This window comes from Uloborus diversus, chromosome 6 (genome assembly GCF_026930045.1).
Source record: "Uloborus diversus isolate 005 chromosome 6, Udiv.v.3.1, whole genome shotgun sequence".
Classification (NCBI taxonomy): domain Eukaryota; kingdom Metazoa; phylum Arthropoda; class Arachnida; order Araneae; family Uloboridae; genus Uloborus; species Uloborus diversus.
The window spans coordinates 101,256,247-101,277,163 of NC_072736.1; the positions used below are offsets into that span (position 1 = coordinate 101,256,247).

Below are 20,917 nucleotides of genomic sequence, written 5' to 3' on the forward strand. Positions count from 1 at the left end.
AGCAATATAATATAGCTTGTTTTACAGAAGGTAATAAGTTGAATGGCAAAGTTGGCCTGGTTATTGTTGTTTATGAAAACGGAATGGAGAAAGAAACCATCGAACATCTCATACCTGATGATTGCTCTGTTTTCCAGGCCGAACTCTTGTGCTTGAACCTTGCTGTGAAATACATTAAGAACTCTCAGCATACTTCTGATAATGTTAAGTACATCATTTGTACTGACCCTCTATCGTCCCTTTTATTGCTCTGCAATCCAGTACCACTGAAAGGCTTGTCGTTGAAGTACTGTCTGTTCTTTGTGCGCTTGAGGATGCTGCTGTTGTTCATTTCGCCTATGTTAGAGGTCATAGTGGCATCCTCGGCAACGAAAGAGCAGACCAACTAGCTAAAAGAGCTACAACGCGTGGAATTGACCTTTCAATGAGTATTCCTTCATCGCACTTAAAGCTAATGGCTAGTGAAAAGATATCTGTGGAATGGAACATTGAGTATTTGACCTCTTCCAATGCACGGTGAACCAGGAGGCTCATCCCTACTGTTTTTCATCGCTTAAAGTGCAGCTGTTTTTCGACCAATTTCAAATTGACTCAAGTTCTTAGTGGCCATGGGAACTTTAAGAGCTACCTCTTCAGGTTTGGCATTTTACCTAGTGAGCGTTGCAGCTGTGGCGCTGGTGAGCACAGCGTGGAACATGTTCTTCTGCACTGCAGTTTGCATGCAAGACCCAGGTCAGCTTTTAGGAAGAATTTGGATAGCCATTAGGGGTGCGACATCGATGTCGATGTTTTAGAAACCTCGATGTTTTTGTCAAAACATCGATGTTTTATTTTCGATGTTTTCGGAACATCGATGTTTTGGTTTCGATGTTTTTTCGATGTCGATGTTTTTGTATTATAATTAAAAATTATAGTAAAAGTTGCTCCAATTTTCTCGCTAGGTAATTAAATTTACGCATGGGATTGCTCCAAAAATTTAATTTATTTGCGCACATTTAAAAATATCAATTTTTCTGCGTAAAGGATGATTTTTGGAAAGATCACTACAAGATGGTAAAAGATAACTGGCGGGTGAGGAAGAGGTCAAAGCTATTGGAAGAACTCGACAATGGTAATCTGTTGCCAGTTCTTGCAGTCGATTCTAAGACTCCAATTCTTAAACTAAAGGAGAATCCTATATATTACTACGGTGAATATTATAACTGTACAAATTCAGAACTATTAAAAGTTGTGTCGAAGTATTTGATAGCGATGGCGACTTATGTTTCATCGGAAAGAGTTTTTTCTCTGCCTGGTGGAATAGTCGGCGAAAAGAGAAATGCGCTTAAACACCAAATATTGGGGGTTACTTATCGTCTACCCAGGGACGGATGCTAAAGTGTGACCCTCACCCCTCCTTCATGAATAAACTTATGGTTTTTGGTAAGAAAAATTTCTGAAACTGCTTAGGTGTTTAAAAAATACCACATCGGTCAGGGATATGGCACCTAATAGGACAAAAACCTCAACAATAAATTTTATAAACAATTAAAAGAAGAAATATGTCAAGTATTTACTTGTAAAAATAATTCAAAAACTGAAATTATTTACATTTATCCATAAAGTGTTTGAATACAATGCGAACGGATAATATTGTCGACATTTTAGGGGGGGGGGGGGGTTAAGACCCCTATGACCCTCTCCTTGTATCCGCCACTGACTAGGTGGGCACCACTGCGAGAACCTATGTATAATGAGGTTTTGAGCTAACACGACATTCAAAGTTTACATTTCTTGCACGATAATAAATCCTAAACACTGATTTAAACTAATAAACTATTTACAGCACATTTAAAAATAAACTCAGCACGACTAAAAACTGAACTATCTAAAAAGTACAACAGAAAGAAATTCTAATCTATAGAGACTCTACAGAAAAAAAAATACATTTATGGACTCAAATGTTTTATCGATTGAAGCGATGCCTGAAGTTTTGGATATGGTTTTACAAAAACTATCGTTGATTGAATTTGTTGCTTATAAAAGCAACAAATTTAACCAGACACTTCTTTATTACTTTTCATTATACTGGCTCCTGAACTCAGCGCCGCAGACTAACTGTCTCGAGAAAAGCTATTTTTACTGTCTACATATTTTAAATACATATGCTATAAATAGAAAAGTGACAGTTAATACCCCCCCCCCCCCCCAAAAAAAAAATCGAGAACTATTTACTGTTTCTCATTATGGTTTCGGTCCGGCTTTTTTTTTTTTTTTTCCAAGCATTCATTTACACTACTCAAATGCAATGAACCTTGAAACAGATTACAAAGTATTGTCGCAGATTTTGATGGGAGGAGGGGGTCATGATCCCCCCCCCCTCCTCCTTGTATACACTTCTTACGGTTTCGATCAAGTTTTTTATTTTTTCGAGCAAGCATTAAAATACTGTTGCGGGTTGGGGAACCATCGATGTTCTGAAACATCGATGTTTTGCCATCGATGTCGCACCACTATTAGCCATTCCGTTCGCTGACCTAACGTTCTCTCGGATCTTGTTAAAAGATCCAAGACTTTTGCCTTCTTTGTTGATTTTATTAACATTTTATTTTTTAAAGCATTTTTGTTAACTTATTTTTTGTTTTTTCTACTTACTTCCGTAAACCTCGGGGTATACTTTGTGGTACACCAGGATTCTATGTATAATATATATTTTTACGACATATAGGATAGTTTTTATATTTGTGTCAGGCAATATGTAACATCCTCCGTCCATTTTTGTATTTTCCTGATATATCCAGCAGAAGCCAAAAATAATCGTAATAGTAGTCCCTTCCTAGTAGAAACGCCAGTCAACAATCCCCTAAAGCTTCTACTGAGTATTGAGCAAGACATTCCGTTATTCCACAGTCCCATTAAGAACACACACACCCTACCTCTCGCCCTCATCATATAACTCTAAATCATCGGTACGCATAAAAATATATGAGATTACACTCTTTCGCCCGGAATTTTTATGGAACAATGTCGAACACGATTGTCTGGAAAAAGAAAAGGGGAATGTTCGATTACTCCTTCGACTTTCTTTTCCTCTTCTGTTCCCTCTTTTTCTTCTTTCCGTTTCCTAGGTTACGAATAAAAAAGAATCCATTAAGATAAAGCAAAGAAAAATAATTAATGGTACGGTCTAAGTAATTTTTTTCAATGCTGCTGAATCGTCGTCGGTTCTGTGTGGAGAAAAAAAAGCGCCTTTTCAATCTTCTAATTTTTTATGGTTACGATTAAGGATCAGGTCATCTGTTTCCTGATCTTTAATAAATTACAAAAAGAAATTAGTCCATTGATCTGCATGAAAGGAATGTGTGTCGTAAGTGTAAGAATAATCCCAAGTAGTGTTAAGAAAAGTAAGAAACGGAATTCAGATAGAGCACTTAGCTTGTATCAAAAATCAGTCGAGTAACACAACTTCTAGATTAAAAGGAAAGAATTATTAAGTATCTGACTCAAAAAAAAGTTTATAACTTTTTTAGCGCATAAAAAATCTTAAATTGCTTTTCGCTTGAGCTCTTATTAGCCGTTTCTGGATTTATAGTTTGTGGAATTATTTTAACCTGCTTTATTTTAGCCATTTATAAATGAGAAAGCGTTACTTTACGGAAGAACTTAAATGGTAGTGGCATTAAAACGGCTGGTTTTCGGTGTAACTTCTTCAAATATTTTCACTAAATAGTACACGTTAATGAGTGGGGGAATGTGGGGCAAAGTGAAATACAAGTAGTTAAGATAACTTATTTTTTTCAAAGTTAAAAAGTTGGAAATTTGTTCTGAAAATTACGGCACAAAAAAGAAAGAAATATATTTTTCATAATAAATTTTGCATTGAAATTTATATATATATATTTTGGCAGTACATTTGGACCTCCAAAAAAAGGTGGAAAACTCTCACTTCATGGGGCAAAGTGAAAAATAAAATATTTATCTAATGTAATATGTTCGATTCAATTATCAAAGATATTTCTTGATCAAATAATGCGTAAATAAAAAAAATAACTAAATAAATGAAATAGAAATGAAATAATAAACGAATAAAAAATAAATGAATTCTTTGTCTCTTCAGCAGCTGCAGCCGGACGTACACCACGAATAACAGAGCACCCATCCGACGTGCTGGTACGTCGACATGAGCCGGCCACTCTTAATTGCAAAGCAGAGGGCCGTCCTGAACCTGTCATCGAGTGGTACCGAGAGGGATCAGGACGAGTCAAAGACACTGCCAACAGGATGGCCCTGCCCAGCGGATCCTTGTTCTTTCTGCATGTTCTGCACAGCAAGAGGGAACAAGACACTGGAACCTATTGGTGCGTCGCTAGCAATGAGTTTGGGAGAGCGAAAAGCCGGAATGCGACCTTGGAAGTAGCTGGTAAGATCAATATATACATGTTTAAAATTGCTTGTCTTAAATTCTTCAATGAAATCAACTAGTAGTTCAATCATGTATTCAAAATTACATGAACAGATACACTTCTAACGCAAAGAAATGGATATAGCTAAAATATGTTGATATTTTTTTGTTGGGGGGCAGGGAGAGGTCATGTTTTAAACGCATATATAGGGTACCAAAAGCTTCAAGCGCATTTTATATTTGAATTTTAAAACAGAAAAAGTTGAGGTACTAACATTTCTCCCTCTTTCTCTCTCTCTCTCTTTTTTTTTTTTTTTTTGTTGCAAACACGGCATAAGGATATTTTATGCAAATCCAATTTTAATCATTATAAAGTTCCACATCAGTTTCGCTTGTGGCGTGCAAAATTCAAAGTAGATTTTCAATTTTTTGCCAAGTATTTTGCAGCGTTTCAGCAGGTATTCCGCCAACAACTTAAATGATTCGCCGTTTTAGTTCATCGATATCCAAAACTGGAGTCGAGTACACTCGGCTGTAATAGATTTGCTTTCACGGAACCATAAAACGCAATATGTTTTATCCTGTACTGTACTCGTTTGTAGACTGAATCGATCAGTAATTTTTCCCGTAAAATATTGTAGCGCCATGTACCGGCTTATGTGAAAGTTATTTAAGGTGTAAAATTTTCCTTTGTGGTCTTTCCAACACTGAGAAAAACCTGTAAGATTGCGAGTATTAATGGGTGTAACGTTACACAAATTCTGGAGTGTGTTGTATCATTGTTTTAAAAACTGAAATTGTTAGAAGAACTTTGCATCATGGTTTCTATAGAACTCGAAGCGTATGGGTAAAGATCAGAATCGGCATAGATCAGGTTAACTCTTATTAGTGAAACGAAAACTGACTTTTGTGGCCGAGCAGGGAAAGCTCTTGCCTTGCGACTTGTCAGTAAATGAACTCGAGTTGCGTGTTCGAATCCCACTCAGGTTGTTTCATCTCTTAATGCAATAAATATGTCTTGTTTGTGTGTAAACATTAATAAACAATTGATGTATATTGGTTGTGAAAAAGCACGAACTTGATAAATATTGAATAAACGAATAACAAAAAGCAAGAGCTGTAAAGAGGATTGTTATAGGGGGATTTTTTTTAAATATTTTTATAACGAAATTTCAAGTATATTGTAATCTATTCATTAATTTTTGTATTTTCAACTTAAAACGTATAGAAATAAATTATCACTTGATCATTTAATATATATGTGGATAATTTAAACCATTGAATAGTTAACTTGAAATATGTACACTTACAATTAAAAATGAGTATCCGTTCAAGAAAGCCAGATGAAAGTTAAATGTTTGCTAATGTGCAACTTTTCAAGCAATTTCTCTGTAAGCATACAGAAAATTCAGGGGTAATCTTTCGCAAGCAATAAAAGTCTTTTGTCGGATGTCTTTTCATCCATAAGCTCACTTCTTTTGCATTGAAAAAAGCTTCCCTTGTAATGCCGAAATAAGTGTATGCATTAATCTGCAATTTGTGCTTTTTGACGTTGTTATTTTTTAATTTATATCATTCATGGTTTGATACGAATACGCTTTGTTTTCTAATGATCAGTTAACGTGGTAAGTAAAACAAAAACAGTAATGAAAGTACGACATGCCTACAACGGTACCGTTCTGAATCATACGTTGCAAATTCTTACTACACATTAAAAAAACGTTTAGAACGCTACAATTGAGAAAACGCATTCTAATTTCCTGAATGTGCACTAAAATGTGTTCCGAATGTGCGCCGTTGAAAAGAAAAAGTACTTGAATGTGCGCCAAATTTGTATTGAATGTGTCCCGCTCAGAATATTTGCTAAGTCTAAACTAGGAAACACATTTGAGAACAGACTGAGAGTGCAATTGAGAACATATTAGGGACACAGTTGGGTTCACTTAGGAGTAAAATCATCGCTTTATTTCGTACGGACACAATTTCAAGAGATTTCTTTTGCTACCAGCTAGAAGAATCTCACTATGATAATCCTAAAAATTTGGTTGCGAAAAATCGCTGTCGGTTGGTATCGCAAATGCCATTGTTGGTCGATGTCTGTCCATTACTCGGCGGTGGTTGACAACTGTCCCGCGAGATTTCTATAAAATTAATATAAAAATCTGCTGGAGTAATTTAAGAAGTGTCCATAGGTGCTGCAAAAAGTGTCCCCTAAAGTGCTACGAAGTGTTCTTACAGATGGGATAGGTGTCAAAGTTCCAACACTGTTCTCAAATACGGACAAATAAGTTAAAAACAGTGACCGTGCTCAAAGAAAGCTAAAGATTAACAGCAAATACTTTTACTTTGAAATGCCCATAAGAAAGATGAATTTTACGAAAATGGAGAGAAAATATCAAAAACTTATCAAATTAAATATTTACAGGGCATTATCATCCTTTTCCATCCACTATTTGAGGGGTTTTATAAAAGGGAACCTTTTTTGACCTTAAAGATACATAATTACATTAGAAAAGTGAGAGAGACAGAGAGATAAAAGATCCTACGCTATTTTATCTCGTTCAAATTTTTATTGAAAAAAATCCTTTTAAAATTGTAATTTTTCTGAAGAAAGTTCAAACACCTGGAAGAAATTTGCATTAAGAGTTAGTAAAGCAGACTTTGAGAGTAAAGTTTAAGATGTTAATCCGTTAACCAACATATGAGGGTCAGTCAATAAATAAGAAAGCAGAGGCTATAAAACAGACTTTATTTCAACATTCTCCAAAAATACTGACCGAAATTGTTTAAACACTTATCTCTCTGGGAAATCAATCGTATAATTCCGTGCTGATAAAAGTCTTTTGGCTGCTGCTGGAAACAATTACGCACGCACTTCTTTAATACATCGTCCGAAAGAAACCGTTGTCCCCGAAGTGTCTTCTTGAGCTTCCCAAAGATGTGAGGATATGGGGATAGATCTGGAGTATAAGGGGCAAGGTTCAAGATTTCCCACTTAAATTTCCGCAAAAGTTCCTTTCTTACATTGGCTGTGTGTGGTCTAGTGTTATCGTGCAACAGGATGACAGCACGTGAAAGTTTACTGGAACCACACACAACCAATGCAAAAAAGAAATTTTTGTGGAAATATAAGTGGAAAATCTTGAACCACCTCCCTTATAGTCCTGATCTACCCCCGTCCCCATATGATCCCAGATCTTTGGGGAATTCAAGAAGGCACTTCGGGGACAACGATTTCATTCGGACGATGAAGTAAAGGAGTGCGTGCGTAATTGGTTCCAGCAGCAGCCAAGAGACTTTTATGAGCAAGGAATTACGCGACTGATTTCCCAGAAGGATATGTGTTTAAACAATTTCAGTCAGTATTTTTGGAGAGTTTCAAATAAAGTCTGTTTTATAGCCCCTGCTTCGTTATTTATTGACTGACCCTAATAGGAACAACATTTTGAATGAGCATACATGTACTTATCATCAATAAATTATATTGCTTTTGCTGTCCCTGCATGGACTTTAAAAAACAACGTTACTATGATACTATCTAAATAACGTGTATAAACTTATTTTGAATACCATTCTGTTCATTGCACATGAATTAGTAGTAATGTGACTTGAATTGAAAAGGATGCAATAAAAGTAACTAACAAATTTGAGAGAAAATGTCGTTTTCTGCCAGATATAAGAAAATTACTTAAATGAATTAGAAACTTAATAATAATTTGAATGATAAACCTTAATTAAAATGAAAAAACTAAAAATTTTTAATTACCTATAATTGGATAAAAAAGGTATAAATTTTGCTAATTGATTTCAATAAAAAAGTTTCGGTAATTAATTAAGACAGTCATAGAATAAAGACAAAACGACCGTAATTATCAAAAAAAAAGACTAAGAAGAAATAATCTTTCTTATTAAATTTTATTGGTTAATTATTCTCAATAGAAAATGCTATTAAAATAATGAGCCGTTTGATCTGAATTGGGTACTTGGGTGCAAGGTTCGTCTTTTTGTACAAATCATTCATTGTAAGAGATCTGAACACGTCACAAATCGGAAACATTGAGGCATTGCATGAGCATTTGTCAGTTGTTAAATGTTACAGTTGGCGTCATAGTCAATCTTCTGAGTATTTAAAATAAATAAATTAAAAATAAGTTATCGAAATCTTGAGGAGAATAGACGAATCTTATACAAATTAATAAATGCAAACATTACTTTTAAGATTAGAATTGCTCTACAGCAACGATACTAAACTTGCGACCCATGAGTCACATTTGAATCAGACGAGCCTTTTTGAGCGGTTCTGTAAGTGCACTCAAAATATTTGTTAAGTCTTACTATTTTTCTTTTTTTTTTTTCCTTTCTTTTTCTTTTTTTGAAAGTACACAAAAAATATTAATTTCTTTTTTGAAAGTGCACAATAAAAAAAATATATTTATTCTTTATACACGAAACCATACTTTAGTACACGCTGTAAAATACTGCATAGTGAATAAATCCGACAACATCATCTATAAAATGCACATCAATTTGCATTTTTTTATACTGTAGTTTCTGGAGAAATAGTTATCAAATTTAAATAGACCGAGAGAAAAAAAATAATAATTTCGCTGTTCGACAATATTCTGATGGTATTATTAAGCCAGTTTACCTGGCTCCCAATATGTGACACATTACGTTAGGTAAAGACGCAATATTTCGTCCCCGTTCTCATTTTCGTCCCCTTAAGTTTCTCTGCTCTAACGCTCGGTGAGTGGTAACTGATGATATTTTTTTGTTGGTTGTAGTCAAGAGCACTAGTTAGTTTTTCAAGTTCGATGCGTTTAATCCTCTGCGTTACTGTCTATAAGCACTTTTTCTCATTTTCGAAAATGTTAGCTCTTGTAATGTTATTTTTAAATGACCTTTTTTTGATATATTAGAATGCGCTTATTTAGTTCGACGTATTTGTTAGGGTTGACGTAACTATATGATCGGAGTGTTTTAACATTTTTGTATCCATCATGTAGGGTAGGAAGCCGCCATATTAGTATACATGATGTTCCTATTTTCGTCCACTAGTATTCTAGGGAAGACTAGCTGCATGACAATGATGCAGCGTGTCCTATACAGTGCTGGTAAAAAAATGCATCACCCTCGCATTTTCACAACAAGGGTATTATGTGAAAAGTTTTGGTCAAAAGATTAACGATGAATGTATGTGAAATTCTGCAAAACTTATGAAATAAACATTTAACAGCAGGAAATCCAATAATTGTTTACGTAAATCGGGGCTGTTTCTGGCCCAAGTCAAACTGCTGACCCCATACTCATTTTTTCATTTCTGAATTTGCGTGTGAGTTTAGAGAAAAAAAATTACTTAACCTCGTGTCAATTTAAGTCAAATGGCAGGATAAAGGTTTTTAAATTGTTACTTAGCAGTTTTGCCTTATGGCACGGAGCAGAATTATCCTGGAAAATAACGTTTGGAACTGGAGGAAAGTGATCCCGGATAGTAGGAAGCTATTTCTCCTCCAAAATGCCAATATACACCTGAGCGTTTACTGTTCCTTGCACAAAGTGAAGCCCACCAACTCCTTAATCAAAAATACATCCCCAAATTATCTGGGATACGGGATGCTTGACTGTGTGTTGAATGCAGTCGGGATGATATTCCTCTCCTTTGCGGCGTGGGTGATGCAATTTTTTTTTGCCACCACTGTGTGACAAAAACGTTTTTCTGAAAGCAAATGTGGGAGCATTACACTCAATGCGCCTTGTGGCAACGCAAAACGCGCTCCGCTGCGAAGAATAAAAAATAGAAAAAAGTCATTTGTGACTCTTGTTTGGAAAATTAAAAAAAATTTATCTTACATTGTTAATTAAATATTTTGCACTAAAAATGTAAAATTTGAAATGTTTTTCTTTAGTACAATTCTAAATATATGATTATTATTATTATTTGCTTCTCAAGGTTTATTGGGGTGAGAAGGTAAAAATGGTTTTTTTTTTTTTCACTTTTGGCAAAAAAAAAACATTAAAATTTTCTTTTGAAAAAACAAATTCTTTTACATGTATATTTTAACTTATATGTCATGCTTATATTTATTTGGTGGAGTTATTTTTTCTTCCGGAATAATTCATAGTAACATATGAAAGATTTTGAAAGTGAAATATCTTGTCTCAAAATATTTGGCATTCGAATCGAAAAATGCTTTGTTTCAAAATTTTGAGTTAACGACCTTATTCATTGTTGGTTGAATAATTGCTCTGGCGAAAGAAACTGACGATGACGTAAGTGTGTGAAATGGGACTTGAAAAAATAAGAAGATAAGGAACTGCTTGAAGTATTGAAAATATTTAAATGAAACATTCGCAGCTTTAACACGACACAATAAATAAATAAATAAAAATAAAATGTATAACTGAAAAACAAAATAAATAAAACGAAATGATGAGGTAAAAATTCAATTAATTTTTACTTTATTTAGTTTCAATTCTAAGTTCAAGCTCTACCAGAAGCAGCTTTTAACTATTTGCGTTTAGAAAAACTACATATATGTAGTTTGAAAAATCTTATAAATTTTTCTTTAAAAAAATACCAAAGTTCTTAAAAGATGTGATTTTTTAAAATTCTTTCCACATATTTTTTTAATACTTCTGTATTAAAATTTCCATTATCCATATTTATTATTCCTTTCCTTTCCCTTTTTAAATTTTTCGTAAAACAATTACGAAGATGATTCTTTTTAAACAGTTTTGTGTGAGGATAGGAAAAAAGATATACTGAGAGGAATGAGAAGAAATGCAAAAAAAATGGCATAACTTTTTTTTCTCAAACACAGTTCCATAAGATTCGCAAGAAAAATTAATTTCCCAATAGCTTTTCCTAATGGCTGTAATTTTCAGCGAACAAAAAGTGATTGCTCAAAATGCAAGCCTTAACGAAAAAAAAAAGATTGCTGCCAATGTATTTCTTCCCAACGGCAAACCAATTTATTGCCGCTCGATTTTTTTTTCGATGGACTGCGATAATGCAAATTGTTTTTCTTATTAATTTGGAAAAGATGAGGAAAGGATATAAAAGTTGAGAAAGCTTCTGCAGTTAATAAGTATAAGGTTTTTATACTGTTAGAAAATTGAACAAGTTTCCAAAACAGAACTTAAAATCTTTTTTCGGAGTAAATTTTACGTATGAAACCGTGTGTATGCCATTTATACCACAGTTTCAAAAAAGAAAAAAAAAGCTCAGCAATCAGCCTTTTCAGAAAATATTAAATGTGCTATAATTTATTTGATTGCAAATTTTAAGAATACGTCGGAGTGAGGAAGAGGAACGTTTCGTTTCGGTTTTAGAGAAACTAAGCTTACTAAAACCCATGTTTCTGCAATATCCCCAACAGCTAAATTACATAGAACAACACAATTTTTTTTCAGTATATTAAATGGCTGAATTATTTCAACCCGCTCTTCTGCGACAAAGTAAGTTTGTTTCAGAATTTTTAAGCAGTCACGAGTGTTTAATGTTTTTACTTGATAGATGAATGATGTTTGTTTTTTGGTTTTATTTTTCTATGCTGTTAATGCAAGCGTCCATATGCCTCGGAATCGACTTATTTATAAACTACCTTCTCGACTTTGCACAATACATTTGACACGAAAACATTGTCCAGCACATAACATTCATCATCCAGCCTCTGTCATTCATTTGAATTTTAACGTCTAGAATATTCAAATTATGGTTGCGACAAATGACATTAGTAGAAAGAAGAAACCCAACGAGTAATGCCTATCGTAGTTCGTAATTACAAAAAACATAATTTGAATTTTAGATTTCAAAATTCAATCTTTTTTTGTGTGTTTTCAGCACATTGAGGGAAAGCTGTCATCCTGAAGGATTTCTTAAGGTGGCTGGCAAGATAAAGAACAAGAGAAATCCGGGAAAGCGTAAGAGACAATACGCTAAGTGTTTTAACATTGTCTTCATCTCCTCATTTCTCTAAAAGGTGGCTGCAGCTTTGGGATTCAAGATACGCATTCAAAAGTTTTAACTCTAATTTTAAAATCTACTTTTCAGTTTAGTTTAAATTTAATCGAAGTTATGTTTTAGCTCACCTAACCATATTTGGGCATTATTATTCTTCAATTCATAAAAAATTTTTTGCAACATAAATTAAAATCATCTGATATTCCAGTTCTATTTGCTTCTGGAATTATCTAGAATATTTTAGTATATTTTAGTATATGTGTACCAGTGAAGAAATCAACACCGCACTCTCAGTTCTGAATTTATAAACATTTTCATTCTTTTGAGTAATGGTCACCTTACGGGGGCGGAGGAGAGTCAATGGGTGCTGTAAGAAAATTTAGCAAGAGTTTGTCATATTTCGTGTACCGTATAGCTGTTTAAGAACTTGAACAACTAGAAGAAAAGGGTGTAAGTCGCACCAATTAAAAATTTGGAGATAACTATAGGTTCTATAAATAGTTGAAGAAACTTCCATCCGTCTTGGGGCAAGAAATGGTACTAGCAGACCTGGTTGGTGTACTGGTACTACCTACCTTTTGTGAAACATTTCTCTAAACTATACTATACAGCATAATTTAGAAAAATGTTTCAGTAAAAGTTTACATAGGTTTAGAAATTATCACACGTTTTACTCGAATCTTAAAAAAAGTACACTTACATCTTTTTGCATCTAACTGTTTCAACCTGTTTATTGTGAAAATAAGAAATAGATACAAAACCCAAGATTATTTCTACGTTGAAAATCACGTTAATAAAGTACAACTTTTCCAATGATTGCAGAAAATGGGTTCCTTGGAGTCTCGAAACACGTCTCTACAATCACTTTCAAATTTTGTATTTTATCATCACTGCTTTTTTTTTAATTATTATTATTATTCATTGTGAATGTAATCTAATCTTATTTTTCGTTTTTTCAGTGCTTCGGGAAGACTTTCGTTTAAGTCCAAAACCTGTCCGTGCAGCGATGGGCGAGTCTGCAATTCTGGAGTGTGTTCCGCCCAGGGGCCATCCCGAACCTACAGTTCGATGGAGAAAAGATAGCGAAGTGGTGGGCGTCGGTGGCGGTCGTTTTCGTCTGGTGGGGCCTGGAAATCTAGTCATTGGAGATGTTCGTCAATCGGACGAGGGTCTATATCGATGCTTGGCGGAAAACCTAGCAGGGATGAGAGAATCACCACCGGCAGCTTTAACCGTCCACGGTAAATTTTATGAAAATTTATTCATTCATCAATTATACAGGGTGTCCGAGAAGTCTTTTACATCTTTCAAAAATTCGATAAAAAAATTAACGAGATAGAAAGCAAAATTAAATTACATTTATTACCTCATATAGTAAAGTTTTTTTAAATGCAAAAATGGCCGCAAAACTGCAAGACAAAATTCTGTGCGGGAATTTTTAAATCGAGAATTCCCAAACAGGTGGATCGGACGAGATGTTCCAATCCAGTGGCCCCATCTTTCTTTCTTTGGGGATTCGTCAAAGACATTGTGTATTCCACCAAAGTGCACAACATTTCAGATCTTAAACATCGCACTACAGCTGCAATCTCACAAGTTACAGAATCAATGCAACAACGAACTTGGTCAGAAATTGATTATAGGATTGATATTCTTCGTGCGACGAAAGAGGCCCACATCGAGGTGTATTTATACATTAAAAAAAAAAAAAAACTTTACTATATGAGGTAATAAATGTAATTTAATTTTACATGCTATCTCGTTTTTTTTTTTAACCGAATTTTTGAAATGTGTTGAAAGACTTCTCGGACACCCTGTATTTCTATTTCCGGGGTTGTAGGCCGTGTTCTACGGTCTACATGCCCGGGACGACGGCTAACAAGCCGTGACCTCTAGTGGCAAGGAAAAACCTGTGGCCAATAGAGGGTGCAATGCCAAGCAGAAATTTGCTGAATGGACAGTAACAATGAGAGGAAACTGTGGGAAGTAGTTACATTATTGACGCTAACTGTGAAAGATTAAGTTTCTATATTTATTCCTCATTTTTAATAAATCTAATTTAAACTCATTTTCATCACTTTTTCTTTTGACCTGAAGATCAAGAGATAAAACGAAATACATAGTCGTAAAGATAACATAGACATAGAAAAACATAGATGAGCGACAAACATAATCCAGAAGTCATAGAGAAATAATGGATGGAGAGAATCACTATTAGTAGCTTTAACAATCCTTGGATACTTTCGTGAAAAATATATATTTTTTTAATCAGTTTTTAATAAATCTAATTTTATTTCTCCTTTTTTATATTGCTTTATCTTTTAACTTAATGGTTAAAGGATAAAACAATAAACATAGTCGTAACCAATAAAATCACTGTCCATGAATAAAAGATAAGCATAATCGAAAACATAGCATAAACAACAACAGGAAAAAAAATGAATAATAAAAATAGATGAACCTGCTTCTTTGAAAAGCTCACTGTCTCACAGAACTCAAATCTTCGTGCCATATTTTTCTGGTTTCTGAAGTGTATGCTGTTGTAAAAGCCAGCTTCTTTCAAAGAAAACAAATCTTATTCGTCAACTGTCACACATACACTCTAATTTATAAAGTACTTTTAAAAAGGTCGACCACAGTTTTGAATTTTCAAAGTTAAAACTAAAAAATATATCAGTACTGCAACATGAAGCCGTTAACTCGTATATTAGAACTTCACATATATTTATAACAAGAATTGACTACGAATGTAAATTTGCGTACGATTATACATATACAGGGTCTCCCAAAACGACCGCATAAGCTCTGGACAGCTAGATTCCTGGTTGGGAGTAAATAAAAAGTGCCCAAAGAAGCGTTCCTGTATGATTTTTACTATGATTTATTACGTAAACTATGATACGTACCATAGTTTACGAAAAAAAATACGAAAAACAAAGTACGAAGTCACCGCCGGTGCAAGAAAAAAACACTTTATTGAATTTATCAACCGCAGTATACGTACATTACGTATAACAACAAATATGTGTAAAGATGTTTTAAACATTATCGTCTGGAAAGATATGCAGATACTTTGTCCAGTTTGTTGATATGTCCAATAAAGTGTTTTTTCCTCTCACCGGCAGTGACGTCATACGTTGTTTTGCGCATCTTTCTCGTAAACTATGTACAGAAACGCTTCTTTGGGCAGTTTTTATGTACTCCCAACGATGAATCTAGCTGTACAAAGTTTATGCGGTCGTTTTGGGGCAGCCTGAATATCCATCATATTGGAAAATGAGCTATGGTAATGTGTAATGAAAACTGTATTTTAGCATAAGGTTTCGAAAGAACCTAAAAATTAGGTTCGTAAGCTTTTTCTATCGTGAAAACTGATTTTACTACAAACAAAACAAAAAACAAATATATCTTGCAGAATAGCTAAATGTACTAATGCATGGAGATAAAACGTAACAGTCCTGTTATTTTTAATTCTATTACAAAAGTTAAAACGATTTTGGTCGAAATAGACCTTAATGTTCATTTACCTGTCCTATAAGAAATCATGTAATCATGTAATTTTGAATTGTGTTCAAGATCATTTTTTATAAAATGTTCAGCTTTGACTTGAGTCACAATTTTTTTCAATTGTATTTCTAACTGCAAAACATGTGATTTTCTTGTGTTCCACAGTGAAGCCTTTCTTCGTGAGGGAACCTGAACACGTGACTGCTCTGGCGGAAGAAGACGTTCAGTTCGAATGTCGAGTTGGTGGAGATCCTCTTCCTACCATCACGTGGAGGAGACAAGATGGAAAAATGCCAGTCGGAAGGTAACCACTAGAAGATTTTTATCATGAATTTATTTTTAGAAATCTTAAACAGATGGGAGAAAGTTATCAGACAAAGGGCTCTTTAAGAGGGCTGTGGACTTCATTAGTAATTCAGTCAAAGTTTTCATGAAAGAGTTAACCTTCCATCGGACCCTCACCTGAGGGAAACACTAAGAAGTAATTTCGTTTTATTGCTTAATTCCACATACTGTCGGCCCCGCTTAAACGAATACTGTCGGTTCTAAGAAATATTATTCGATTAAGCGGGTTATTTGATTAAGCTGGGAATTTTTTTTTTTTTAATAAGCTAAGCAAACAACAAAATAGTATAATAATTATACAAAAGTACAGATGAAAATTATAAGCAGTAACTTACAACTTGAGAAAGTATTAAATCTTTGTTTTAGCACCCTTTTTAATACATTATTTTTTGAATAAGTCCATAATAGTGAATGGCTTGCTCAAAGTGTTTTAAGAACACTTTTCTAACCCCTTTTTTCTCTCTCGTTTGCCATGTTTTCCATTAAATAGTTATCAATTTATTATCGTCTGCAATGGTTATATTTCATTGTAATATTTTATTTAATTATCGACTGTGCTAACTTTTTTTCGGTAACGGCAACTACAAAAGAAATACGATAGAATAGTGGAAATACTTTGATGGAATGTGAATGTTGTTTTTCTCGAACATTGTAGCCGAAAAATATTATTTTATATTTTTACGTCAAAAATTGTTTACTTATTTAATTTGTTTTTAATTTTTTTCTCAGCAAAAATATTTGCGAAAGATGATCAATATTATTCGATTACCCCGGGAAGTTATTCGATTAAACGGAGATCTTTAACATTGCGATAATGAGGAAATATTCGGTTCCGGGAGATTTTATTCGAAAAAGCGGGATACTCGTTTATCCGTTACCCGATTAAGCGGGGCTGACAGTATATACTTTTAGTACCCATCTCATTTTTCCTAGCATTAGTAGCAATCCGCACATCTGCTGTTGGCATCTGATAGATACGCTCGCCTGTTTACGTAAGTTTATGTTTCACTCAATTTTTCTATTTATTTTATTAATTTAGGTTTAAATGTTATTCTTTGTTTTATCGATGGTCTCTAAATACGTTTAAACGCTGTTCTACTGCAGTAAAACTTTCTGTAAAAACAGGAAATCCAATATGTTACAAAAACTTACTTGAACGGTTGCACCTATCTTTGAGATACACTGCTTCTATTATAATTCGAAGCTCAAATAAACATAAAAAATGTCTAAAATCATAATCCAAGCTCACTAGACTCCCGAGGTTCGGCTGCGAGATATGCCAAACCTTTTTTAATGGAATAGTGTATTATCAAAAACGCGCTACCTTTGAGGTTAGTAAAGAGACCACTCCCGATGTAAGGTTTGGAATTTGCATAACTTCCGCAGCAAAGATTCTATTGAACATGCTATGATGAAGTTCAATAACTAAAAGTTTAGCTGCTTATGAAACACACGAATAACAAGTCACAAAATAATGGTACTTAACAAGACTAGTCGTTGTGTCGAAGATAATTTTAGCCAAAAACATTTAATGTTAACTTCTAAGAACCACAAATACCGATGATTGATGTAAGGTGTCAAGGAGAAGATCTTTTCAAGAAAAAATAATGTTAAAACAAAATATTTCTCCTAAAAATTATAAAAGTTATATTTTTCCTAAAAGGTCGCTCTATGCATTGTTAGATCTGGCTTTTCAGTTTACTGTAGCATAATAATGAATTATGTTACTGATATCCATTTAAAGTATGTTCTATTTCACTAAAAGGACATCGATTTAAGTTTCTTGACAATAAGGTTGTTTCCATAGGTCGAGTACTTTTTTTAGTGACTGAAGTTAATAGAATGAGCAAAAAAATATAACATGGAACGAGGGAAAACTTCTATTTTCAAATCGTTTAATTTTTAATTAATTTTTTAAAAATGTCCCATTTTTCAAATAAGGCGTGGCCTTTATGACGTCAGAAGTGATAAACTTTGGTGCTCTACTCCACTGGTGAAATGAATGCTTACGCTTGCTGTCTACCGCGTTTCCTGATTATTATAATTAAGAAGCGAATTAAATATTGCGATCTACGCTAATGACATCAGTAAATGGCATTTCATCACTTGTGATGGCATGTGCAGAAGCGTCAAAAATGAAATTGAATCTGCGCACTGATTAAAATAATTGTTAAAAAATTATTAAACTTTGTCAAATCATTTTAAAAACGGTCAAGTCCTAAGTTTTTAAGCATGCTTTTTCAGAAAAAATGCTTTTAAAAATTCGGAAACAAACCCATTATCAAATTAAAAAAAACAATAGTTAGGTTGAGTACATTACTAATCCGTTGTTTTCAAAAAAAAAAGAAAAAAAACAATCTGCTTATTTTAACTATTTCTTTCTGCGAATAGGGCCCAGATTCAAGAGGACAAGAGCCTGCTAATAAAAGACGTACTTTCATCGGACGAAGGAATGTACATTTGCGAGGCTGAAAATCCCGTTGGAATCATCTCTGCATCTGTCACTCTTACTGTTCATTGTAAGTATTAGCAAAAAAACTGCTACCATTGTAAAGTTTCATAGGCTCAATATAATTTTATTGCTTGTTTTTACATTTTCGTTTCGTAGTTTTGCGACAGTATAAAATATACTTAGCGTGTAACAATGTATATACAGGGTGTCCCAAAAGGTCGTTTACAAACTTAACATGCTGGTCTGTCATATGATGAGGAACAAGATTTACATAGGAACATGTGTTCGCAAACGCAATGCTGGCGCAATACATGCACACAAAGTCAGACACTAACGGATGCAAACCATGCCGCATATCTATTACACAATGCCGATTTTACACAACATTTTAGTTTTGCAGGAAGGTTTATAGCTGTTGTTGAAATTTGCTGCCTTTAGCTGCCATACACGCGTCGCAACGACTAAGTACCGACCGTCGTAATAACGATCCATTCTGACAAGATTGCACCTATCGCTGCGTTGTCGTTGCAACGTGATTATGACAGCTGGCGGACAGTAAATTTTAGCAACTGCTTTAAGCTTTTCTTAAAAACTAAAAATTTGTGTAAAATCGTCTTTTTGTAATAGATATGCCGCATGGTTTGCATCCGTTAGTGTCTGACTTTGTGTGCATTTAGTGCGCCAGCATTGTGTTTGCGAATGTATGTTACTATGTTAATCTTGTTCATCATGATATGACAGACCAGCATGTTAAGTTTGTAAACGACCTTTTGGGACACCCTGTATATATATTTTTTATGTATTTTCAAGTTCATCAAAAATTCAATTCTAGTTAAATTAGGTGAACGTCGTGGTTTTAACTCAAAGTTTATGCCATTTTTCTTTAAAGTTCGAATGTGGAAAAAATGCTTAATTTAGTCAAACTGCTGTAAATTTTATTAATACAACAAGAGGGACAGATAGAGAGCTGTGAGTTAGAACCCTTTATTATAATGCTCACCGGCGGATACAAAAGGAGGATCTTGGGGGTCGTGACCCTCCCCCCTTCCCCTAAACCGTCGACAACAGTATCCGTCCACATTGTTCGAACAATTTATGCATAAAATGTAAACGATTACAGTATCGGTTCAATTCATTATTTGTTTTTTTTTTTTGAAAGTAAATATTTGAACTACTACTTCGTCTCACTGCTTATGAAATTAATTTGAAACGTTTATCTCCAACTAGGTGCCTTATTCCTGGCCGATTCGGTCTTTTTACTGACCTTCAAGTAGTTTCAGAATCGTACCCAAAACCGTAGGTTCGTTCATGGGAGGGGGCGGGGGGTCATTCTTCAGCATGACTCCCCTAAAATAGTTTTCTGTACTCACCCCCTGATAATGATCCACCTCCCTAATTTAGATAGTGATATACACTTCATAATATAAATATTCAACCCTCTAATTTAAATTCTGACTCTGGGCTTAAAATGCTTACAAATTTGTTTAGTCTTGAGCAAAGGAAAGTAAGAGGGGATGTGATTCAATTATTGAAGTTTATTAACATAGAGGACGTTTATGAGCTAAATTTCTCCACACATTGCCAAAGTAGGGATCATTGTTTTAGGCTTTTCAAATTCCGAGCTATAGTATTTAAATTAGGAAAATTATTACTTCAACAGGGTTGTAGGGATTTGCAATAGCTTATCATGAGCAGTTATTACTTACAATATGGTGAATAATTTTAAAAGCTTTTGATATTCATTGGGGATTGACAAATTGACTAGGAGTAGTCTAGCTGGACCCAGAACCATGTTGCTGGTCGTCACTTTTGTATTTTTATTTGTAATTTCGATTGATGAAGAAAATTGATCTGATTTTCCGAAAGAAAAAAGAACTTTAAAATACATTGAATTACGACAATGTATGTAAATCACAATGTACACTTATAAGAATAATTCAAGTTCTTCTAAGCATGGTATTAAAGGTGCATATAAGAGACGGTCATATTCTCCAGACGTTTTCCCGAACAGGTTGGATATCTGACAGATGATTTAACTGTCTGGTGAGAATAATCATAAAAACAGTTGGAACAGATGCGTAGGATTCAAAGTTACATTTGTTTGTGTTACATAACGGATACTGACATTGAATTGGACTAACAACTGTACAGATTAATCTGTAAAACTGAATAATTGTTATAAAAATTATGAGTATTAATACTTCACGGGACACATGTCAACAAAGTTTGCATTCGAATACTTCCTAAAGAGGCGAGAAATAATAGCAGC

The 20,917-nt window shown here is 34.1% G+C and overlaps 1 protein-coding gene across 1 annotated transcript in view; it reads left to right on the forward strand.

Moving 5' to 3' along the window:
• The first annotated feature begins 608 nt into the window (after positions 1-608).
• Positions 609-20,917, forward strand: part of LOC129224893 (roundabout homolog 2-like) — a 69,771-nt gene continuing 49,462 nt past the window's right edge. The window contains exons 1-5 of the mRNA XM_054859438.1: positions 609-732; positions 4,100-4,399; positions 13,304-13,585; positions 16,017-16,155; positions 18,588-18,715. Of these exons, the coding sequence (XP_054715413.1) occupies positions 609-732; positions 4,100-4,399; positions 13,304-13,585; positions 16,017-16,155; positions 18,588-18,715 (973 nt within the window). The remainder of the gene's footprint in view (positions 733-4,099; positions 4,400-13,303; positions 13,586-16,016; positions 16,156-18,587; positions 18,716-20,917) is intronic.